This window comes from Rhamphochromis longiceps, linkage group LG7, assembly GCF_057381845.1.
Source record: "Rhamphochromis longiceps isolate RC_006_pf linkage group LG7, R_longiceps_female_GT1.1, whole genome shotgun sequence".
Taxonomy (NCBI): domain Eukaryota; kingdom Metazoa; phylum Chordata; class Actinopteri; order Cichliformes; family Cichlidae; genus Rhamphochromis; species Rhamphochromis longiceps.
In genome coordinates, this window is record NC_140563.1 from 36,038,525 (window position 1) to 36,057,779 (window position 19,255).

The 19,255-nt window shown below is 37.7% G+C and overlaps 1 protein-coding gene across 3 annotated transcripts; it reads right to left on the bottom strand.

The window, feature by feature from the left end:
- Nucleotides 1-1,029: 1,029 nt before the first annotated feature.
- Nucleotides 1,030-19,226, bottom strand: mamdc4 (MAM domain containing 4). Of its 3 annotated transcripts, none has more exons than XM_085413520.1 (29): nucleotides 16,875-19,226; nucleotides 15,739-15,831; nucleotides 14,932-15,093; nucleotides 14,672-14,797; nucleotides 14,233-14,466; nucleotides 13,981-14,106; nucleotides 12,608-12,763; nucleotides 12,356-12,459; nucleotides 11,667-11,822; nucleotides 10,370-10,460; nucleotides 10,141-10,254; nucleotides 9,644-9,736; nucleotides 9,412-9,549; nucleotides 9,182-9,321; nucleotides 8,511-8,619; nucleotides 8,292-8,396; nucleotides 7,704-7,838; nucleotides 7,460-7,587; nucleotides 6,552-6,768; nucleotides 6,320-6,457; nucleotides 6,123-6,250; nucleotides 4,455-4,545; nucleotides 3,710-3,868; nucleotides 3,483-3,608; nucleotides 3,273-3,394; nucleotides 3,058-3,163; nucleotides 2,563-2,732; nucleotides 2,356-2,416; nucleotides 1,030-1,926 (listed from the first exon to the last, which is right to left on the bottom strand). In XM_085413520.1, the coding sequence occupies exons 1-28, from the start codon at nucleotides 16,924-16,926 to the stop codon at nucleotides 2,363-2,365; spliced, it is 3,573 nt and encodes a 1,190-aa protein (XP_085269646.1). In that variant the 5' UTR covers nucleotides 16,927-19,226; the 3' UTR covers nucleotides 1,030-1,926; nucleotides 2,356-2,362. The 3 variants fall into 3 exon arrangements, with proteins under 3 accessions (XP_085269646.1, XP_085269645.1, XP_085269647.1); XM_085413519.1 differs by having other exon boundaries at nucleotides 2,356-2,419; XM_085413521.1 differs by lacking the exon at nucleotides 2,356-2,416.
- Nucleotides 19,227-19,255: the final 29 nt, after the last annotated feature.

The following is a 19,255-nucleotide window of genomic DNA, read 5'->3' on the forward strand; positions in this document are numbered from 1 at the left end:
TGTCATCATTTTAGGTGGGGGGAACTTGCACAATCGGTGGCTGACTAAATACTTTTTTGCCCCACATGTATATATATATATATATATATATATATATATATATATATATATATATATATATATATATATATATATATATATATGTATATATGTATATGTATATGTGTATATATATATATATATATATATATATATATATATATATATATATACATATATATGTATATAACCATTATCTCTAAACCACTGAGATGCTTGTGTGGGAAAATCCTAGCAGATCAGCAGGAGGCCCATCTCGTACCAATGACCATGCAACACTCAAAGTCACTTAAATCACCTTTCTTCCTGATTGTGATGCTTGGTCTGGACTTCAGCAGGTTGCCATCTCCATACCTAAATGCCTCAAGTTGGTGCAGCGGCTGGCTGATAAGATTTTTGTGTCAACAAGCAGTTCAACAGGTGTACCAAACAAAGTGTATATCCATGCAGTTTCACTATTAATCAACACTGTTAGCTAACAACTTCACTGCTAGCTACTTTCACCTTTCTATTTCAAGTAATAAATATACTGTTATCAAAAATTGTGTTCATTAAAACTTGTATTTCAACTGTTACTCTGTTCGCTAACAATTCAGCTGCTAATATTTAGCTGCACATATCAAGGTAGACATTTTTGTTTTAGATATGTTTTACTCATAATTTTAGCTAGGTTTCACAGTCTTTTTCAGTTGTTTAGCAAGCTATTTCATTAGCTTCTACATACAACCTGCCAACAACTATTTACCTATACTTTTAGAAGCTAACAATGTTGTCAGTTAGCCGTACTTTTGGCTAGCTATTCAGATGACCGATTTACTCTTTTATATTTTCTACTGCTTATTGATTAATTTATAATTAACAGGTAATTCACTACTCAAATCTTTAAATAAATTATAGTTTTTTTTTTATATGATTTCAGAAAAAATCTTTAGACCTACTTCCTGCATACACCAGAAGTACTATCTGGGATCAGAGAAAAAAACACTGGTCTTGCAGTAGTCATCATTATTTATTACCAGAGCTCAATCACAGCTTGTTTTAAAACAGAGTAAAATTAACCCTTCAGTACATCTAAAACATTGCATTACTCTAACAATCTTTACAAACCCTAGCGCACCTCAGCGTCCACTTAAATGCAACTTTCTCAAGGCTATAACCTGCGTGTTTACAGTCTTTTCTCTTTTGTCCACAACTTTCCTTCTTTTTGAACAACAAATTAAGAGTTTATGTCCCTAATATGAATTGGACTCCACTTACATATTGCAACTCAAGGGTTCTGATAAACTTTAATAGTTTCAAACTCCAGTGGCCCATTTATTCTGTTATAAACATGTAGTCTCTAGGCTGAAGCTGGGGAAAAAAAACTTATGAACAGACAAAGTTATATTACTTTTCCATATGCTGAGTATTTATTCCCACAACTAGCAAATTATTTTATCTAAAATAGGAGTGCCCATTTTAGAAGATAAAAAGGGGGCTTAAACTACTGAAATCTTTCTGCTGCTTGCACTTAAAATTAACTTATAACTGTTCGAGGTTTCTGAGACACCTAAAAGGATCTACTTACAGCCATTTCTGTCATTCATGGGCTGTGCCCAGTCTTGATTTAGAGAAAGTTCATTTTCATCCAAAACACATTAGACCTCCTTTTGTCTTCTTTCCATCCACAGCCAGAGTCACATCTGATCTGAGGTATCTTCACCAATTAGGCTTAGCTTGGTTGGTCAGTGTGTGAGCTATGCTTGCATATTGTGTGTGTGATGTATGGGTGACATAAGTAGTTCTCCTGCTGTGATATCACCTTTTTTCAACAAACCACCTTTGGGTGGCAGAACCTTTGTACCTTGAGTCTCATTCCACCTCCATTTCTCTGGTGTTACAAGAGACCTGCAAAAACATAAAAAGGTCAGACTGTTGTGAAGTGAAAATGTCAATTTTGGATAAACTGCTACATGAAAGATAACTTCTATTTTCCGTTATTTTGACCATTAATTTCATGATTTATTAACACATTTATGAAATTCAAACATGAAATAAAGAAGCCTATAAAAAAATTTTTTATGTTCATGTACAGCCTCTGAAGCCAAAACCCAGTGAATCAGCACTTTGGTAAGAAAATGTATGAATGAGAGATTTAACAGGTGGCGACAGATAGGACTTCAGCAGGTACCATGTTACTTTGTCTCTGGTGTTTAAGTGCTAGTTTATATGAAGTATTCTGGAGTTTATTTCTACCATCTGGTGGCAGAAAAGTCTATAAAGCTGCCTCTTATAGGGATTGGAAATCAAACAGCAAATGTCATATTAAATACTCACAGAGACATTATTGAAACCAGCTGCCATCTGGGTTTTGGGTCTGCGGAACTGTAACATGGTCCTGCTGAAGTGAACTCTAATTAATTATTAGTGATTAATTAAGACACATTAAGGTAAAAATCAGCATTTTTGATCATATGGGCAATGCTTTTGTCCTTTTGCTTTCTGACAAGTGTTCTTAAGGGTCTGAATGTCAGATTTACTCACTGTGAGGTCTGTGTCATAAGACTCATTAGTGAAACCAGCAACAAATGAGGAAGGTGATGTCTGTCGTGTTCGCAGGTAGAAAACCAGCAGGCCGACCAACGTGCCGATGAGCAGAAGGACCACAATCACAGACGCCGCGATCCCTCCTGCATTGTTTCGGTTTGGGGAGGCTGCAGCACAGATGGGAAACATTTAGTATTTGTCTCATTAATGTAGTGAAGCCAAACTTTACATTGTAGTTAGAAATTCAGTCAAATGGTTGAATGGTTAAAAAAAAGTGCTGAAAAACTGAATATTATTAAAAGCATATTAGTTCTAAATTCACTTTGTCAGTTAGGAAATTTTATTTTATTTAAAAAAAACCATCTTAGCAGTGACTGCTGCTTTTTAAATTTCTCAGCACTGAATCTGAGCATGCACATTGTGCAGAAACATTAAAAACCTCTAATACAGTCTGCAATAGTTTGAATAGAAATCTGGGAGTTCTGCTCATACGTTTTATTGGATCTGTGACTTTGTTAGCACAGTTGATCCCGATGGTGTATTCGATGTCATCCAGAGCTACCACACCTGCTGTACCTTTGACGCCTTCAAAAACAATCTGTTTACAGGAAAAGTAAGATGACAGCAGAGATTGCAGTAGGTCGTACATGCTTACATACAACAGCAAGTCACTAAGTGTATTCAGCCATTATAAAAATGAGCCTGACCTGGTATTTCTCAGTAGATGTGATGTCGATGTCAAAACGTTTCCACAGTCCAACAAGTTCGGTCTCAGCCAGCGGGTTGAAACGACCTTCGGAGAGTCTCCATACTTTTAGCTGGCAGTCCGCTGAAGTCATTCATAAAAAAGGTTAAAAATATTTACAGGTAAATGCATTCAAAACTGACATAAATTGAATATGTTTTTTCTTTCTTACATGACTGGCTTTTATAGACCCAGAACTTCAGGCAGGTGCCCTTAGTAGGGGGCAGGTGAGGGCTCAGCAGTAGAGCGTTTTGACTCACTTCTGTCCGATTGCTGCTTGGAAAGAACAGGAAGTGACCTTGCAGAAAAGAAAAGAAGGGTGTTTTGAAAAAGAAGATAAGAAGTGTGACTTTGCAGCATCCGCCAGCTGTCTAGTTGTTTGTTTCTCTCTGGTTTTACCTTTTTCTGTGCCCAAAGTGTGGTCGTCAAGTGGGATTGGGTAGTGACGTTCCATCTCTGCACTCGTCAGCTCCCAGTCCAGTTTGTCTATGGTCATGTTCTGAGTGTTGCTCCAGCTGCACATGCCTCTCTCCATACTACACTTGGAACCTGGGGAATCTAACAAAATAAATATTACGCTATAATTGTGCAATATTGAGTAGGATAAAATATTATAGAGGAGGTAGTCATGTACTCGGAGTAGTTTTTGAAAACTAATATAAGGCCTTTATTTTAGTGGGTTAAAGACATAAAAATACACCAGTGCAAATTGGCTTACACCTTCTCTAGGTGGTACTGTAGGCAATTGTGGTTTCACTCACCGCAGGAGTGCAACACTAAGTGCATTATTTTCTTTGGCCTGTGGCCAGTGGTGAGTAAAAGACTTCTCTAGCCTTTAAGAGCATCATCCAGCCTCAGACTTAAAAAAAACCTGTTCTAACTCAGCATAGTGTAACCACAGAGTAGTACAGACACACTGAAGCCACAATTTTAAATATGCAGCACAAAATGGAAGACAAACAAAAATATGTCTAAAGAATGTAATATTTTTAAGTCATTTTTACTGTAGTCTTAAAGTCTTAGCGGGATCCTTGGTTAAAGCCCATGAGGAAAAGTATCTAGATACATAGAGCTGCGTGCTGCTTTTACTGCATTCTTAAAATCTGTAGTGATTTCAATCTTGATGAGGCATGTCAGTACAAACCTTGATTTTCACAGGGATAATGTGAAAGAAAGATGTCATCGATTGCAATGCAAGTGTCTTTCCCTCCAGCTCCGACAACCTCAAATTCCAACTGCAGAAGAAAATTACCACAAAATAAGCTTTGAACAGCGGGCACAAAGTCCTTAGATCAAAAGCTACTGTGCAAAAGTCTTGAGGCACCACTCATTTCTTTGTTTTTTGCTATGAAAACCTGAAGTAGTTGCATGAAGATTCACTGTACAACACAAAAACACAATTTGTAGAATTCTAATTGAAAGCCATTATTTGATATGACCACCTTTATTCTTCCACACAGACCCTCAGTAATCTCTTTAAGTAGTTTTCAGGGATAGTTCTCCAGGCATCTTGAAGGAAATTAAAAGTTATTTCTTGACTATCTTGGATCTGCCTTCGTTTTTCTCCAAATTCTCTGTCAAAATGATCCCACATTGCTTCAGAAATGCTGAGGTCCTGGATTTAGGGAGGTTGAACCATGATTGATAGTGTTCCACTGTGTGTTTTTCTATCCAGATTGTCATTGTCACGGGTCTGTGACCCATCGTTTCTGTGTTTGGACTTTTGATTTTGGTTTATTTAATATTCTGAGGTTAAGATTCTGTTCCTTGTTTTGGTTATTATAGTTGTTAGCCTTCTGTTTAACATTTGTATTCTTAGGTCACCTTAGTTTTCTTATCTAGTCTTTACATTTCTGTTGTCAAGCCTCCCCTCTGTTCCATGCCCCATGTATAGTCATAATTCTGTAGTTATATATTTTCAATGTGTCTCTTGCTCTCTCTCTGTTTAGTCAGTCACGTCTCAGTGTTTGTTCCCCTGTCTTGCCAGTTAGATTATAATCCAGCCGTGTTCCCCAGGTGTTTCCTCTCTGCCCTGATTCCTTCATGTATATATATTGTCTGTGTCTTTTTGTGCTCCTTGTGATGATCTCCCTCTTGCTGTTTGCCCCGTTTGTTCAGTGCCTGCAGTGTATGTTTCTAGGAGAACCGGTCAGTTAAGTTACTTAGATTTAGTTATTTGTATTTTCCAGAAATAAAGCTGTTAAGTTCAGTCCTACATTTGGGTCCTAACCTGCCTGCCACACACAGCGTCATGACACAGATATGCTTTTACTGCATTGACAGTGTGTCTGGGATCATTAGCATGCTGAAAAATGAAGCTGTTGCCAATCAGATAATGATTTTTTTTCCCCTATTAATTAAGTTCATAGCTCACAGATACACCTGCTGTAGATACTTATCTGGTTTCCTCAGATTTTTTAAGTGCATAGTGCACACCATGCCAAAGTTTTCAGCTAATGGCATTATGGGAATCACTTTGTTGGTGTAAAATGACTGTTTTATGCCTTTCAAACTGTGTTATGTGTGTTATGTGTTATTCAGCTAAAGAAAGTGGAACAAATGATGTGTCTAGAAATGCAAACTAAAATTGGTTCTTTGCTGATGGGATGACAGTGAGATGGCTCGAAATTTTTGCACAGTATAGAGAGAGCGGAGAGTGTGAGTGACTCAGGCAGACTGCTGAAAATTGAATTCACACATGTTCATATTTTTAGATAAATGAGTTTATTAAATGAGTAGTTTATTTTATGTGAAGGATAAATTAATCACATTAAAAGTGGCTTAAAAAGTCTGTATCTGCCTTCACACTTACCTGCCAGTCCTCAAGGGAGCTCGAAATGTTGCCATAGCCATGACGCCACACATCTCCTTGATTCAGGTTGTTTGTAAATATCTTGACCCGCTCTCCCTTCACTGGCTTCATATACACTGTAAGAGAACCTATGGGACACACTCCATTAGTTTAACTTTATGTGTGTGTCTGTGTTTTCCTCTGTGAAGCTGGCCCACCTGGATTCACTCCTCCCATGTGATACCAGAAATTTAGACACTCAGTACGGGTAGTTCCTTGGCGAACAGATGAGGTGAGGACTGCAGTGCTACCTGAGGGAAGGATGCTTGCTCCAGTGTTAACAACCATGTAGAAACCTGGATAGAGACCATACAGCGCATGAACACAATTCTCAATTTCTCAGTCTCCTGCATGTATATTCTAATGTTAAACAGCAGGGGTGTTTCTCACCCTGTTCAGTCTCCAGGGTGTGATCAAATTTGGGCCCATTTGATGTGGATGTGTATCCGCTACGGTGGAGCCACTGATCTTTACTAGAGCTGGTGTACCCACACTGTTGGCCTTCAAAGGAACACATCCTTGGGTTGGTACAGGGACCCTCCAAGAATGCCACATCGTCAATGGCAATGAGTCCATCATAGCCAGAGCGAACGGCTTCAAACATCAGCTGTTGATGAATTGGAAGAGAAGGAAGATGTTATTAACTATTCCTATTAAAAAGCCAAGTTAATTAATGTGTACAGGGGATTTTAAAACAACAAATACTGGACAATGTCATTGACAGAAACTTGATATCTATGTTTCAGATGAAACATAAGCATAAATAAGCAGACAGAAGTAAATTAATAAAAACATGCACAAGCAACAAAAAATACAAACATAAGACAGAAAGCTGGCATAAGTGGGCATGGCATCATGGTAAAAATGATAAAGAAAAATTGTGGGTCGTTATACATATTTAAGATCTTTGGAGGTGAAGAGAGGTTCAGCTGTTAAAAAATTGACCAAAATAATTTCTGCACTTCACTTGTACTCAGTGATGAGTTAAAGGGAGATGTGGTCTTTATTCTTCATAAAAGCAAAAAGCGTCAGTGCTGCATTTTAAACCAGCGGCAGGCAGGATAGGTCTACCTGTGAAGGGCATCTACTCCCTTACAGCTGCAATGATGTTTTGTTTTACCACAAGTGGGCAAAGTTTCTCCAAAAACTTAAACCATTTGTTTAAAATCAGTTTCACTTTGTGTCAGCTGGGATAGGCTACAGTACCCATGACCCTCAGTTGGATAAGTGCTGAAGAAAAAAGGATGGATTTCCTTGTTTTAGTAATTTCACTGGTGCTGTGTGCAGTCATTACATACATGAAATTTTGAGATCTGGTGCGGTACTGGGCATTGTGCTTCATGCCAAACATTTCCACGAGCTCCACTGTGGGTCCACAGGACCATCTCAAAACCTTTGTTATCTATTAGCTTCACATTCAGAGTACCTGGAAGAAAATTATCAGAGATTTCTAGTTAAAGGTTTGTTTTTCTTTTTTTACTGAAGAAACAATCTTTCATTCTAAATTTACATATTAAATTCTTTTAGTCAAATTATCATCACCTGCATTTGGCCCATAGACTTTGTAGAAGAAGTAAAGGCAGTAATCTTTAGGACCCGGTGACTGTGGAAAGGAAATTAAGCGTCCAAACAAACCGTGCAGGTATGGACTCCTCATGTCCACGACAAGGCTTCTGCCTGAACATCAACAGACAGACAGGTCGGCATCAGACACTGACACAGTATAATACCAATGACATAATGCTTAGCAAAATTAGTATCTTCACTTTCAAACTTGTATTATATTTATGGCAACTATTCAAAAGAAATTACATTAAATTATTACAAAGTACTTTTACTGTGCTTTCCATCATTTATCGACAGGGACTGAAAGGAGTTTATAGCAAAGAAACATCTCTCAGCTTTGTGACAAGAATAACATCCTAAATGTCAGCTGAAAAAATCAATTAACAAGGACCAATCATTACTGACAGCAGTTAAGAGCATTACACCTCCACCAAACCACACTGAGGGTTTTCTAATAGAGAGAGTGAGTCTGTGGAAAGGATTTAAAAGTATGTACATCTGAGATGCTCCCTTGATTAAAAGCCTGTATAAAATGCTAGATTAATTTATTTGAAATGAGCTTACCAACACTGATAGTATGGTCCATCCCACTGAGCATTGTCCAGTCAAAGTTGTCGCTGCTGTCCTGATACCATCCACACAGTCCTTCTTCAAAGTTACATGACAATCCTGGGCAAACACACACAAAACTGGTTGGTTTAAGCAAGTGCTAGACAATTTACTGGAAAAACTTTAAACTGAGCATCATAAATTATGTAAATTATAAGTAGATATTAAAGTTACCTGTTGGAGACCATGGATAATAGTCAACATGACAGTCACTAAATTGGACATTTTTCACTTTAATCTTGGAGCACTGACAAAGTTTCTTAGCGTGAGCTTCAAAAGCAAGCTGGTGAAGATAAAACAAAGCGGTCTAATGAGTTAAATAATATTTTAACTGTTTCATTGTTTGATTTTGTGTTACAGAAAAACAAATAGCATAGCATTAGCTTAGTCAAGCCACAAAGTGAAACTCAACATCAATTGTGTCAGATCAGCTGATCTCAAATCCATGAGCAGATGGTTCAGCTTATACTTCCTCTGAATGTGCCATTGGCAGATTTCCTATAGAGTGTGTTGCTTAAACCTCCCAAAACTCTCTTTTCTTTTGACTATAGTTTTCAGACTGAAGTTAAAAATATAATAATATAGCTCATGTCATGTGTACTGTTAGAGCGATGGGCACTCATGTTAAACAAGGTAAATATTTTAAATAATGAGGTCATGTTTAATCTCGGGCTTTGTATGATGACCTCACTGAAAGCTGATATCATCAAAGTGGCACAGAAGCCCCACCCAGCTACTATTCAAATTTTCTGTTTATGAGAGTCAGCCAATGAGAAGAGGAGTTGTATCTCTTTAGTTGAGCAAAATGATAAATACCTGAACAGCAAGACTAAAGTTAAGCTGACCTGGAATCGATTTTTCCTGAATCCAATGAGTATGTCAGCGTGTTGCCAATTCTCTGCCTCTGGTCCAGTCTTCCCATTAAACTCCCACAATTTAGGCCCCGTGCCCATTGAGCTGTCGATCACTCTGACGGACAGATCACCTGCAGCAGAAAGATGCAACCGGGGTTATTTACAGCATACCAAGTTTGTGTTCTGGAAAGAATAAAAAGATTTGCAGGGCAACAACTTACCAATATAACTGGGTTTCCCAGTTAGTGCATAATCAAAGCTCATGCTACAATTGGGACCAGTGGGGCCTAGGAGGGGGGTCCGTGTTTGGGCTTCAGTCAGCTGCTGGCCTGGAGCTTTGGCTACATACAGAAACTCCTCTGACAGATGAAAATAGACCCATGGGAATAAATTGTACTATGAAATTAGCACTAAACAAATAAATAAATGAATACCAGAAAGAGCTGTCTGTACCCTGGGCTGTGGAATTTTGATATAGTACCCAACCTTGACCCCCAAGACTGGTGTCAGTCCACCCAGAGCTGCCCTGAGAGTAAGAGAAATCACCTGCAGAAGAGGTTTTTGAAGAAACAGCAGTTAACAGCAGTGATTAAAAATGCAACCATAATCAGCAATAACCTTGTATATTACATGTTCCATGCATGAGACATTACTTGTAAAGTTTAGGAGCAACCAAAGCAATAAACACAACCTACTTAATTTATTTTTGAAAATTAGCAATGAAATTGTGTAAAATACAAGTTAATTATTTACCAGCAGACTCTTTTAAGTATATTAACCTTCTTCTTGAAATAAAATAGCTATTATTAATAGAGTTGGGTTAAGTTTAGGAACACCCTGCTGGAATCAGCATCACTTCATTTCATAAAATCAAAAGTCTTATAATAATTTAAAACTTTGCAGACCATTTTAAAAAAGTCAAACCGAATAAGCAGGATGAATACACTCACCACATTTAGCTTCATCCTCTGCTCCTTCACAGTCAATATGAAAATCACACAACTTATCCGGTTCAGCACATGGATTTTTAGGGGGACCAGGGAATGTTTCAACAGAAGTATTATCTATGGAAGAGATAATACTTCCATAGATGAGCAAGAGTCATTCAACGACACAAGATGTTTATACTTATTCCCTGCAGATGTTTTTTCTCAAAGTTAAGACAATTAAGAAGCTTACTGCTTGATAAGCGGCATTCGGGAGACAAAACAATGCTGTCAATCGCGATACCTCCATATGCAAAGTTTCTGATTGCTGCCATAATCAGGATCTATAGGGAGAAAATAATTCAAAAGAGCAGATTAGCTATTTTATATTTCAACTAAAATTCTCATCAGTTACACTATAAAAGAGGTAAAAAAAACAAAAAAACAAAGCCCAACAACAACTAAATCGCTTATTTCCAAGCTGCTGGATTTTTGAATTTTGTGAGTACAAAAATACTAAATTACATTTAGTAGTCACGTAAACTCAAATTAAAAGAGATGTTTTCTTGTCTTTTATTCTTCATTTGTCGCATGTAAACTGTTCTTTTCTTTCTATTGAGTATTACATTCAGATCTCAAATGTTTTTTATTTTAAAGTCAGAAACTTTTGATTTTCGATTATTTATGCGCATGTAGAAGCTGTACGCTAGAGCTGAGAAGCTTTGGTTTAATGCGATCTATAAAATGTTGTTGTTTGCTTTTTAGGCGATGTTATATTCATTTTAAATGTTTACATTTAAATGTTATTTTTTAAATATATTATATTATGATATATTTCTTATATATATTAGTAGAACAATAATGAAAAAAAAAATATATATATATGGATTTGTGTGCATTAATTACATAGGTACATGGAGACCCAGTATTGCAGGGTCTTTACATTATGATATAAAGCGGCTTTTGGTATATTACATGGAATTGAACTGAACTGAATAATCACCATTATTTCCGTTAAAGTAAATTAAAGTATATGTGAAAAGGTAAAAATATTTTCCCTCATATTTTAATTATTTAAGCTTAAAGTTAAAATTTAACCACTGTTGCCTTCACAACATCAACTTCCCTCTGAACTATTTCATAATGTTCATGTATTAAGAATTTAAAGTTTTCTGTGTGGAAAAGTGTTTGATTAAACGATGACTCCCAGCTATCCTTAATTGGCTCACCAAAACACCAATCTCAGTATTAGCAGTAAACATTACATAGATTACTGTAGTGGCTTGGATGAATCATCTCTTATCAAATCATCGCACCTCCGAGCTACATGAATTTCTGTGGCCAGACTTAACTGATTCTGTAAACTTTACCTACTTACAAAAACCTAATTTTACTGATCTTTACCTTATGTAATAACTTCTTTGCTATTCAGGGTTTGTTTTTTTTAAGATTTGTAGTCGTAACCCATCAATATCCCTATTTTAGAGTTGGAATGGGTGAAGCCCAGCTTCCCTATTACGGTTATTAATTCACCTGTGAGAGGCACTTACCTGGAAAGTGACGTTGGTGACAATCTCCACCTCTGCCTTTACCCAGAGATCACCTAGAGAGCCACCTCTTTCCCACACTGGGTAGATATATTTATCTGCAACCAACACCGTCAAACCCCCCGACCTCGGCCCAAACTGGTGAGTGTACATCACCATCTACAACAGGCAGGTGCAGTAAACTCGTGAAATTAGGAATTGAATTCAAATTATTGTTAACAATGTTAATTTAAAGATGAGGGATGAAAAAATGCTTTTCTCTCCAGGAATTTAAGAAAGAAAGAAAGTGTACTTTATTGATCCCCATGGGGAAATTACTCTCTGCATTTAACCCATTCACTCAGTGAAGCAGTGGGCAGCCATTGGGTGCCCGAGGAGCAGTGTGTAGGGACGGTACCTTGCTCAGGGGTACCTCAGGGTAGGCGTTCAGTGGATTCAAACCACCGACCTTCCGATCATGGGGCCACGACTCTACCTACTGAGCTATCCCTGCCCTCCCCCCCCCCCCCCTTTTTTTTTAAATAAGAAAGTATACTTTAAAAAAAACAATAACCCTTATGTGACTGTTAATTCAATTTGTGAATAACATTTTCCACATTTTTACCTTTTCAAAGCATTTGAATGTTTCAGACTACTGTGAAACAGTAAAAGTAAAAGCCGCTGAAGAACGAAGGCATCAGTTTTGGACTCACCTTACAAGGATGTGAACTGTTGGTGGGTTCAAGAGAGTGACTTTGGAAGGAGGCCCAGTCCCTTTTGAGACCCTCATCAGGGACCGTAACATAGAGAAAATGACCTGAAATAAAAACAATGACATAGTATTTTTTTAAATCTGCCTTTTATTTCTAATACAAAAGCATTTCAAATACTAGCAGTAAGGAGTAATAGGATAGCTTCAGTATCAAAAATACAAAAGGGTCTTCTGATTTGTCTGAATATCATACCTGATGCTGAGTTACTAGAATGATCTCTGCCTGGTCCTTTCAGAGGATCTGTGTTGGTGATCTGTGTCTGATTTGTCCTTACCCATTTCAATGATGAAAGTGACCTTAGGTCCCAAATGCACAGGCCTTCCTCAAAGTCACAGGACTCATATTGAGCTGGGGACGCAACAAACAAAGACGGAACAAATAGTCATCATCATGAAGTGTACTGTCCATAAAAGATGGACATGGTCATCGTGGCAACTTTTTTAAAGCCTTAAACCTGGTTTATAAATATTATTTAAAAATACATACCGATCTTTGCCCAATACCTGTGTTGCCTCTCGATCACAAGCAACCTCCTTCAAGCAAACTCTGTTTTACAAAGTACTGAGTACAAAATCAGGTTTTTTGTTACTGGGAAACATGGCAGCCATTCCAGCCGCAGCACTTTGTTGGAGTAATTTTGCTTAAAATATTAACATGAAGACAGTTTGGTCCTTACCAATAAAAAGCTCCTTTTGACAAAGATATTTAATGTAAGATGATTCATTCTGATTTCAGCATTTCTTACAAAAGCTAAAAGATGATATTGATATGAGTCGCTTCTACAGGAATGTTTATTCTGAGGCAACTGAGCAAAATACACAAGAACCGCTTTTCCACTGCCTTATATAATAACACATCTTCTTTTTGCAACCCAAGGCACTCATGATTATTTTAAATCGTACTGACAATGGATTTGGATTTGTTGTTCCTTGTCAGTTTTATTATTTTAACCACGTTTTATTATTCCTGTTGACAAAAGTCAGTCTGTCTTCCAATCTGAACTAAACCTGCCACACACTGTTGGAGACTGAGTTTGGAGTTTTAGCTTGATAACAATAAACAAAGAAGTGCCATAGAAAAAACAAATGCATCTTAGCAATATTTTCACACATGCTTGAAATTATAATTGTAATTACGTTTTAATTTGTATTAATTGCACAGGCCTATTACTCTATGTCACTTCTGCTAAATGGGACAAAGGACCCTGTGCACAGGTGTCCTATTCAAGAGCAAAGAGCCGCGTGTCATTCACTGATGATATGATGATGACATTTTTGGTTAGGTCAGCTGATGGTTAGGACTACAAAAGTGGTTTTAGCACACTGATCAAAATACATGGTGGTGCTACACCACCATGTAAAATACGCTTGTACACACCGGCGCATCGACTGGGACTATAGCTGTGTCTGAACGTACTTCCAGTGACATTTGCAGACATTTTTTTAATTTGATTGAACTTTTGTGAACAATAAGTCTGTTTTCCCCACCAATTTTATTACTTTGTATTGTGACTAAAATATTCCTACATATTTATTATGGGATTCAGGTGAAATTAGATTTCTCACTGCAGTTGAGCTCATCAGATCCATCACCACAGTCATCGCTGCCATCACAGAGATGGCGCTCCTCCACACAGGCCTCGTTGTTACACTTCACCATCCCTGCTGAACAGTTTCCCCCGGGGACTGGTGCTGATGATCAAGAGAAAATAAAAAACTATCACTTATGAATCAGTTTACTGGAATTAATTGATTGTAAAACACTCTGCAAGGACTTGAAAAAAGGCAGGGACAAATGGGATCTTTTGAGGGGCTTACAGGGAAGAGCACAGTCTAGAAACTCCAGCTGGTCTATGGCCACATCTCCTCTTTGTCCCACTGACCGCAGCGAGTGAAGACGGATTTGAAAAGTTGAGGGAATCCGGCCCAGAAAGATGAGAGCTTCCCTCCAGGCACGAACACTGGAGGCCTCAGGACGCCAAACAACAGCCTCTTCACCACCTGGGTAGAGGACAGATGCCCACAAGGGCGTAGATCCCAGACCGGTGTTACCTACAGTAAAAAGTAAACATTAAAGTATTCATTAGCACGACAGCTGCAGGGGAAATACATTTTATCTTTAAAGATTGTTAAAGAAACATTGTACATTTTTAAAGGTAGGGCTTGTTATGACCAAAAACAGGACTAACAGAGAGAGACGGAGAGGAAAAAACCTGGTTATCTAAATATATGACATGCAGTTATTTGCCATCATTACCCGAGTCCCACAGGAAGTATCTGAGGCGAAGGCGACACGTTGTTGAAGACTGATTAATCTCTGGAGAGATTAAAACTGCAGTGTGGAGCAAGTCTTCATTCACTGCACTGATTCCCATGAACCAACCTTTGTAAAAAGACATATTGATTAGAACATTTTAAGATATTACCATTCCAGTTTAATGCAGGATGACTCTCTAAAATACTTGCAATAATACAGCTTTGACTATAAACATGACAATAAAAAAGACTGTACAATACCTATGGCTGTGCCGGTGGTGTAATCGGTGGACGGTCCACTGTCAGGCACTGTTTCCCCTCTCTGATGTCTCTCCCATTTGTATTGTGCACTGGGCGACGTGTCAGCCCATCCACACATTCCTTCATCCTCAAAGTCACACACAAACCCCTTTCCATTGTAGCCTTTCACAGGGGTGACAGAGCATTCAGTTGTTATAATACTGTGTATTACAGGAGAGGTCTTCCACTAAGAAAACTATTTACCCTACCATAATTTGGAGTAAAATTTTCCTGCTGTGTAGGTATAAAATCTAGAAATTGTGACCAAACCTTAGAAACCGCTAAGTTTTCCCGTAGCAAGCAGATGCCACAGATGCAAAATCAGGGTCTTTTAATTTTTATCTTAAATATGATGATTGTTTTATTTGAACATAAGTGACCAGCATCTCAAAATTAGTTAAAATTCCCCTTTCAGAATGTCAATAAAACACAGAAGCTTAATGAGACCATAATGATCATGTAACATGATCACATTGATATAGTCAAGTCAAATCTATGGGTGATGCTAATCATATAATCACATTTTATGCTTAAGGACAACAGATGGAAATTAGCCCTTGGCTATAATCTGGTATGTTTACATTCATGTAATTTTTTTTACATTTATGTTCAATATCATGCACTGTCCTAAATACAATAAATACAATATTCAGCATACTCAGCACTGAAGCATTTTCCAGTTTTTGAGACAAATCTGACAAGAAATGGCAAAAAAATAAAATAAAAATCCGATTATAGATGGGACTAAATTACATTTTTAAAACTTACCACAGCCTTGCTCATCACTCCAGTCTGGACAGTCTTGCACAAAGTTACATTTCCCCCCAGGAGCTTGACACGACTGAGCTGAAGAGCCAGCAGCTGGATAAGAATATGAAACACAAAATTCTTTTTTTTTTCTTTTGTCCTGTGAAATTACACTTGCTGATCAAGGGTGTATGAGATGGTCAAAAATCAGACCAATGATCACTATGGACTGCAAAAAATAACTGTAGCCTTTCCTATTAAAAGACAACAGGTTATTAGTAGAAGCCTTAACCTGTCAGAGCTGATGTAAATATGCAAATATCTTCCAGCCAAAGATTGAAAATACTCAAATATTTTCCATCTTTGCTTCTGGGTGTGTGACTCAGGCCCAAACTCTCTCATGACTCATGACTCAAAGGTTTACAACCCATCTAATGCCAACAGGCTCAAAGACCGCAGAGAGGTAATCAGGGTGACACCATCCACTGAAGGCATCTGTCCAACCAAACGTCTCTGACTAAGACTCAAGACTTTATGATTCAGTAACCTAATAGCTAGAAAATAGACAGGACACCAGACATTTGATTTTTGAGTCTGAATATCCCAGAAGACATCACATCATCATTTTGTTAGAAAATAAATCACACATGAAAGCTCACATTTTTAGTAAGGAGTTATTACCTGACATCAAAAATTACCTGAAATATTGAAGTCTTCTCTGGACTCTTAGAGTTGTGAAATACTCAAAACCCCATTGAGCATTTCTTTATCCTTTATATTTGTGATATTAAATATTAAGGTTAATTATATGTTCTGTCTCAACATGTCTGTTCTGTCTGTGGATCTTTAATTATCAGATGGAAAACAAATGCCAGGTTGCCTAAATTCCCAAAGATAGCAAAAACCTCCATAGCAACAACAGTTGTGCATCTGAGACTGAGATGAAAGAGAAAATCTTTCAACTGCTTGTGGCTTCTTTATCAAATACTAATTTTTTAGTTTTTTACTGACTGTGGCTTGATTAAAAAATCCAAAATCAACTGACTTGTCAAGACATTATTTCAATCTATGTGTAGCAGGGCTGCACAAGTTCAGTTTGGAATAGTTAGCACCATTATTGCTGCACATAATTAAAATCTAATTGAAGGTTTTCTTACCCCACTGCAGAGCCCACAGCAGAATGAGCGCTAAGCTCCTCACATGAAACATCTTCTTTTTCTCCCTTCTTGCACCACATCAATCTGAAGGTTTGCCGACAACCTGCAGAGACTTTATTGTTGACTCTGACCTCTTCTCTGTGCATGAGAGATAACAGTTGGACTTTAAAATCACCCATCATGCAACAGCAGCCAACAATTATAAAATAATCTCCTACAAACGATGGCGGATGTCCGGACATTGCTCATTTACTTGGCGGATATAGAAATGCAGAGCAAAGCAGATGCAAAGTGCAGTTTACGGAAGCGATTTTAGCTTACCTCAGTCATGCTGCATAGGTATTTAAGACAGAAACATGGGCAGCATCCTGCTTTAAGTCACGCATGCATTACTCCAACATCATTACCTCAGTAGATTCATTTATCTTTGTCTTTATTAATAGGTGCAGTTTATAACACTGCATTCTAGAATCCATTGGTATTCAAAGGCGCTCACGGTTGACTCAGTGACAGGAGAGGTGCCCGGATCCTGTGGCTCTGAAACAAGCCCAAATCATCACCCCTCCACCACCATGCGTGGCAGTTGGTATAAGGCATTTGCCATTAGCCATGTTTGGTTTTCTTCAAATGTGGCACCGCACATTATGACCAAACATCTCTACTTTGGTTGAGTAAGGTCCTGAAGACTTGTGGTGTGTTTACGTGCAATTTTGCAAATATAAGATGTGCTGCCATGTTCTTTTAAGAGACCATGGCACGCCGGGGCAATCCTTCCAAAGAAACCATACATGTTCTTTTTACAGTTGTTACATTTAACATGTTAACTGAGGTCTGTAGAGTCTAAGTTGTAGCTGTTGGGTTTGTTTTATATTTCTCTGAGCGTTGCACGGTCTGACCTTGGGTCGAATTTACTGAGGTGCCCACTCTTGGGAAGAACGTGGCGCTGTGTTAACACTTGAAAGCTCCGACCGGGAAAATGCTAAATCTTCTTGGAAGAGATGCTCACACTTAGTGATGATCAATTAATCAATTGCATCAGATTAGGAGCACCTAGCTGCTACTTACCATGGAAGCCGTAAGGATACTTAGTCCTTCACAGAACTGCATTAGAGCCCTGTGAAAAATGTCTTTTTCTTTTTTTTTTACATGACTGTCTATTTTAAATTAAACATTTGAATGCATTTTTATCCACAGTTATCTTTACTGATTATTAATATGTATTTTCTAACACATGTTATACATTGTGAATTGTGTTTCAGGTACTGTTTGAACATATGTAGAATAAAAAATGTGTTGTCAGGTTTCTGTCCTGGCATAAATATGCTGTGGATCATATGCTGTATAGAAAAGTTATACATAGTTTCCAAATCTGAAAATGGAAGCCAGTGTGGAACAGCATTAAACCAGTATTGTTTGTTATGGCAGCAAGGGGCCACCTTGCTTTAGTTCACCTGCTTTATGAACGCAGTAAACCTATTCCTGATAAGTTTATGGCCTCAGTCACTAGTTTAAGTCTTATTCAGTGTTCATTTTGTAAACATTTTTTCCCCATAAAGCCATAAAGTATGACATGCTTAATTTACAAAACAAACAAACAAACAAACCCTCAATTCTGTTAGGTCATGGATTTAGAGAAATTTGCAGTTGATTGAGAACTGCCAACTGCCTGACCTCCCTACTGAGTCACTGAGCTCATCTCCACTGTGTTTGTGGTGTTGGCCCATTTTGAAGCATTTTAATGGAATAATCTGACTAATAATGTGTCTTTATGTGTGATACAACTTACCCAAGACGTTTGTTCTTCAGTTTTGTTGAGTGAAATTCTAGTATTTTATTAGTCTCTACAAGCACTAATTAGCATATATCTGATAATTAAAAAGCCAACAGATGGCAATAGCCTTGGTTGCAAACACTTCCAGGCTTATGGAAGTCTATGGGAAAATTGGCTTGTTAAATCTGACCTGACCTCAGTGAATATGTTCCTGATGAACTTATGATCTCAGTCACTTATTTTCAGTTATATTGCTTAAAAAAATGCAAGTCATTTTGTAAACCTGTCAGAAATCGAGAGAAATACCTGTGCTACGCACACTGGGTAAATATCAGATGATATATCAGAATATTGGATTTTTGGGTATATATTATAAATATTGGATCCTATATGTCAGAATGTCAGAATCATTTCAGAATACTTCAGCACAATGGTAGTAATCAGGAGCATCAAGTTCATTTACTTTTATCTAGCAACTGTGCCCATTTTAATCAACAGTTTACAGCACGCTGGAATCTGGACCATAGCTGCTGTAAAAAGTAAGATAAGCAAAGAGATGGGGTGTTGTCATTTTTCTGCTCTGCAGGAAAGAGGCACATAATATAAGCAC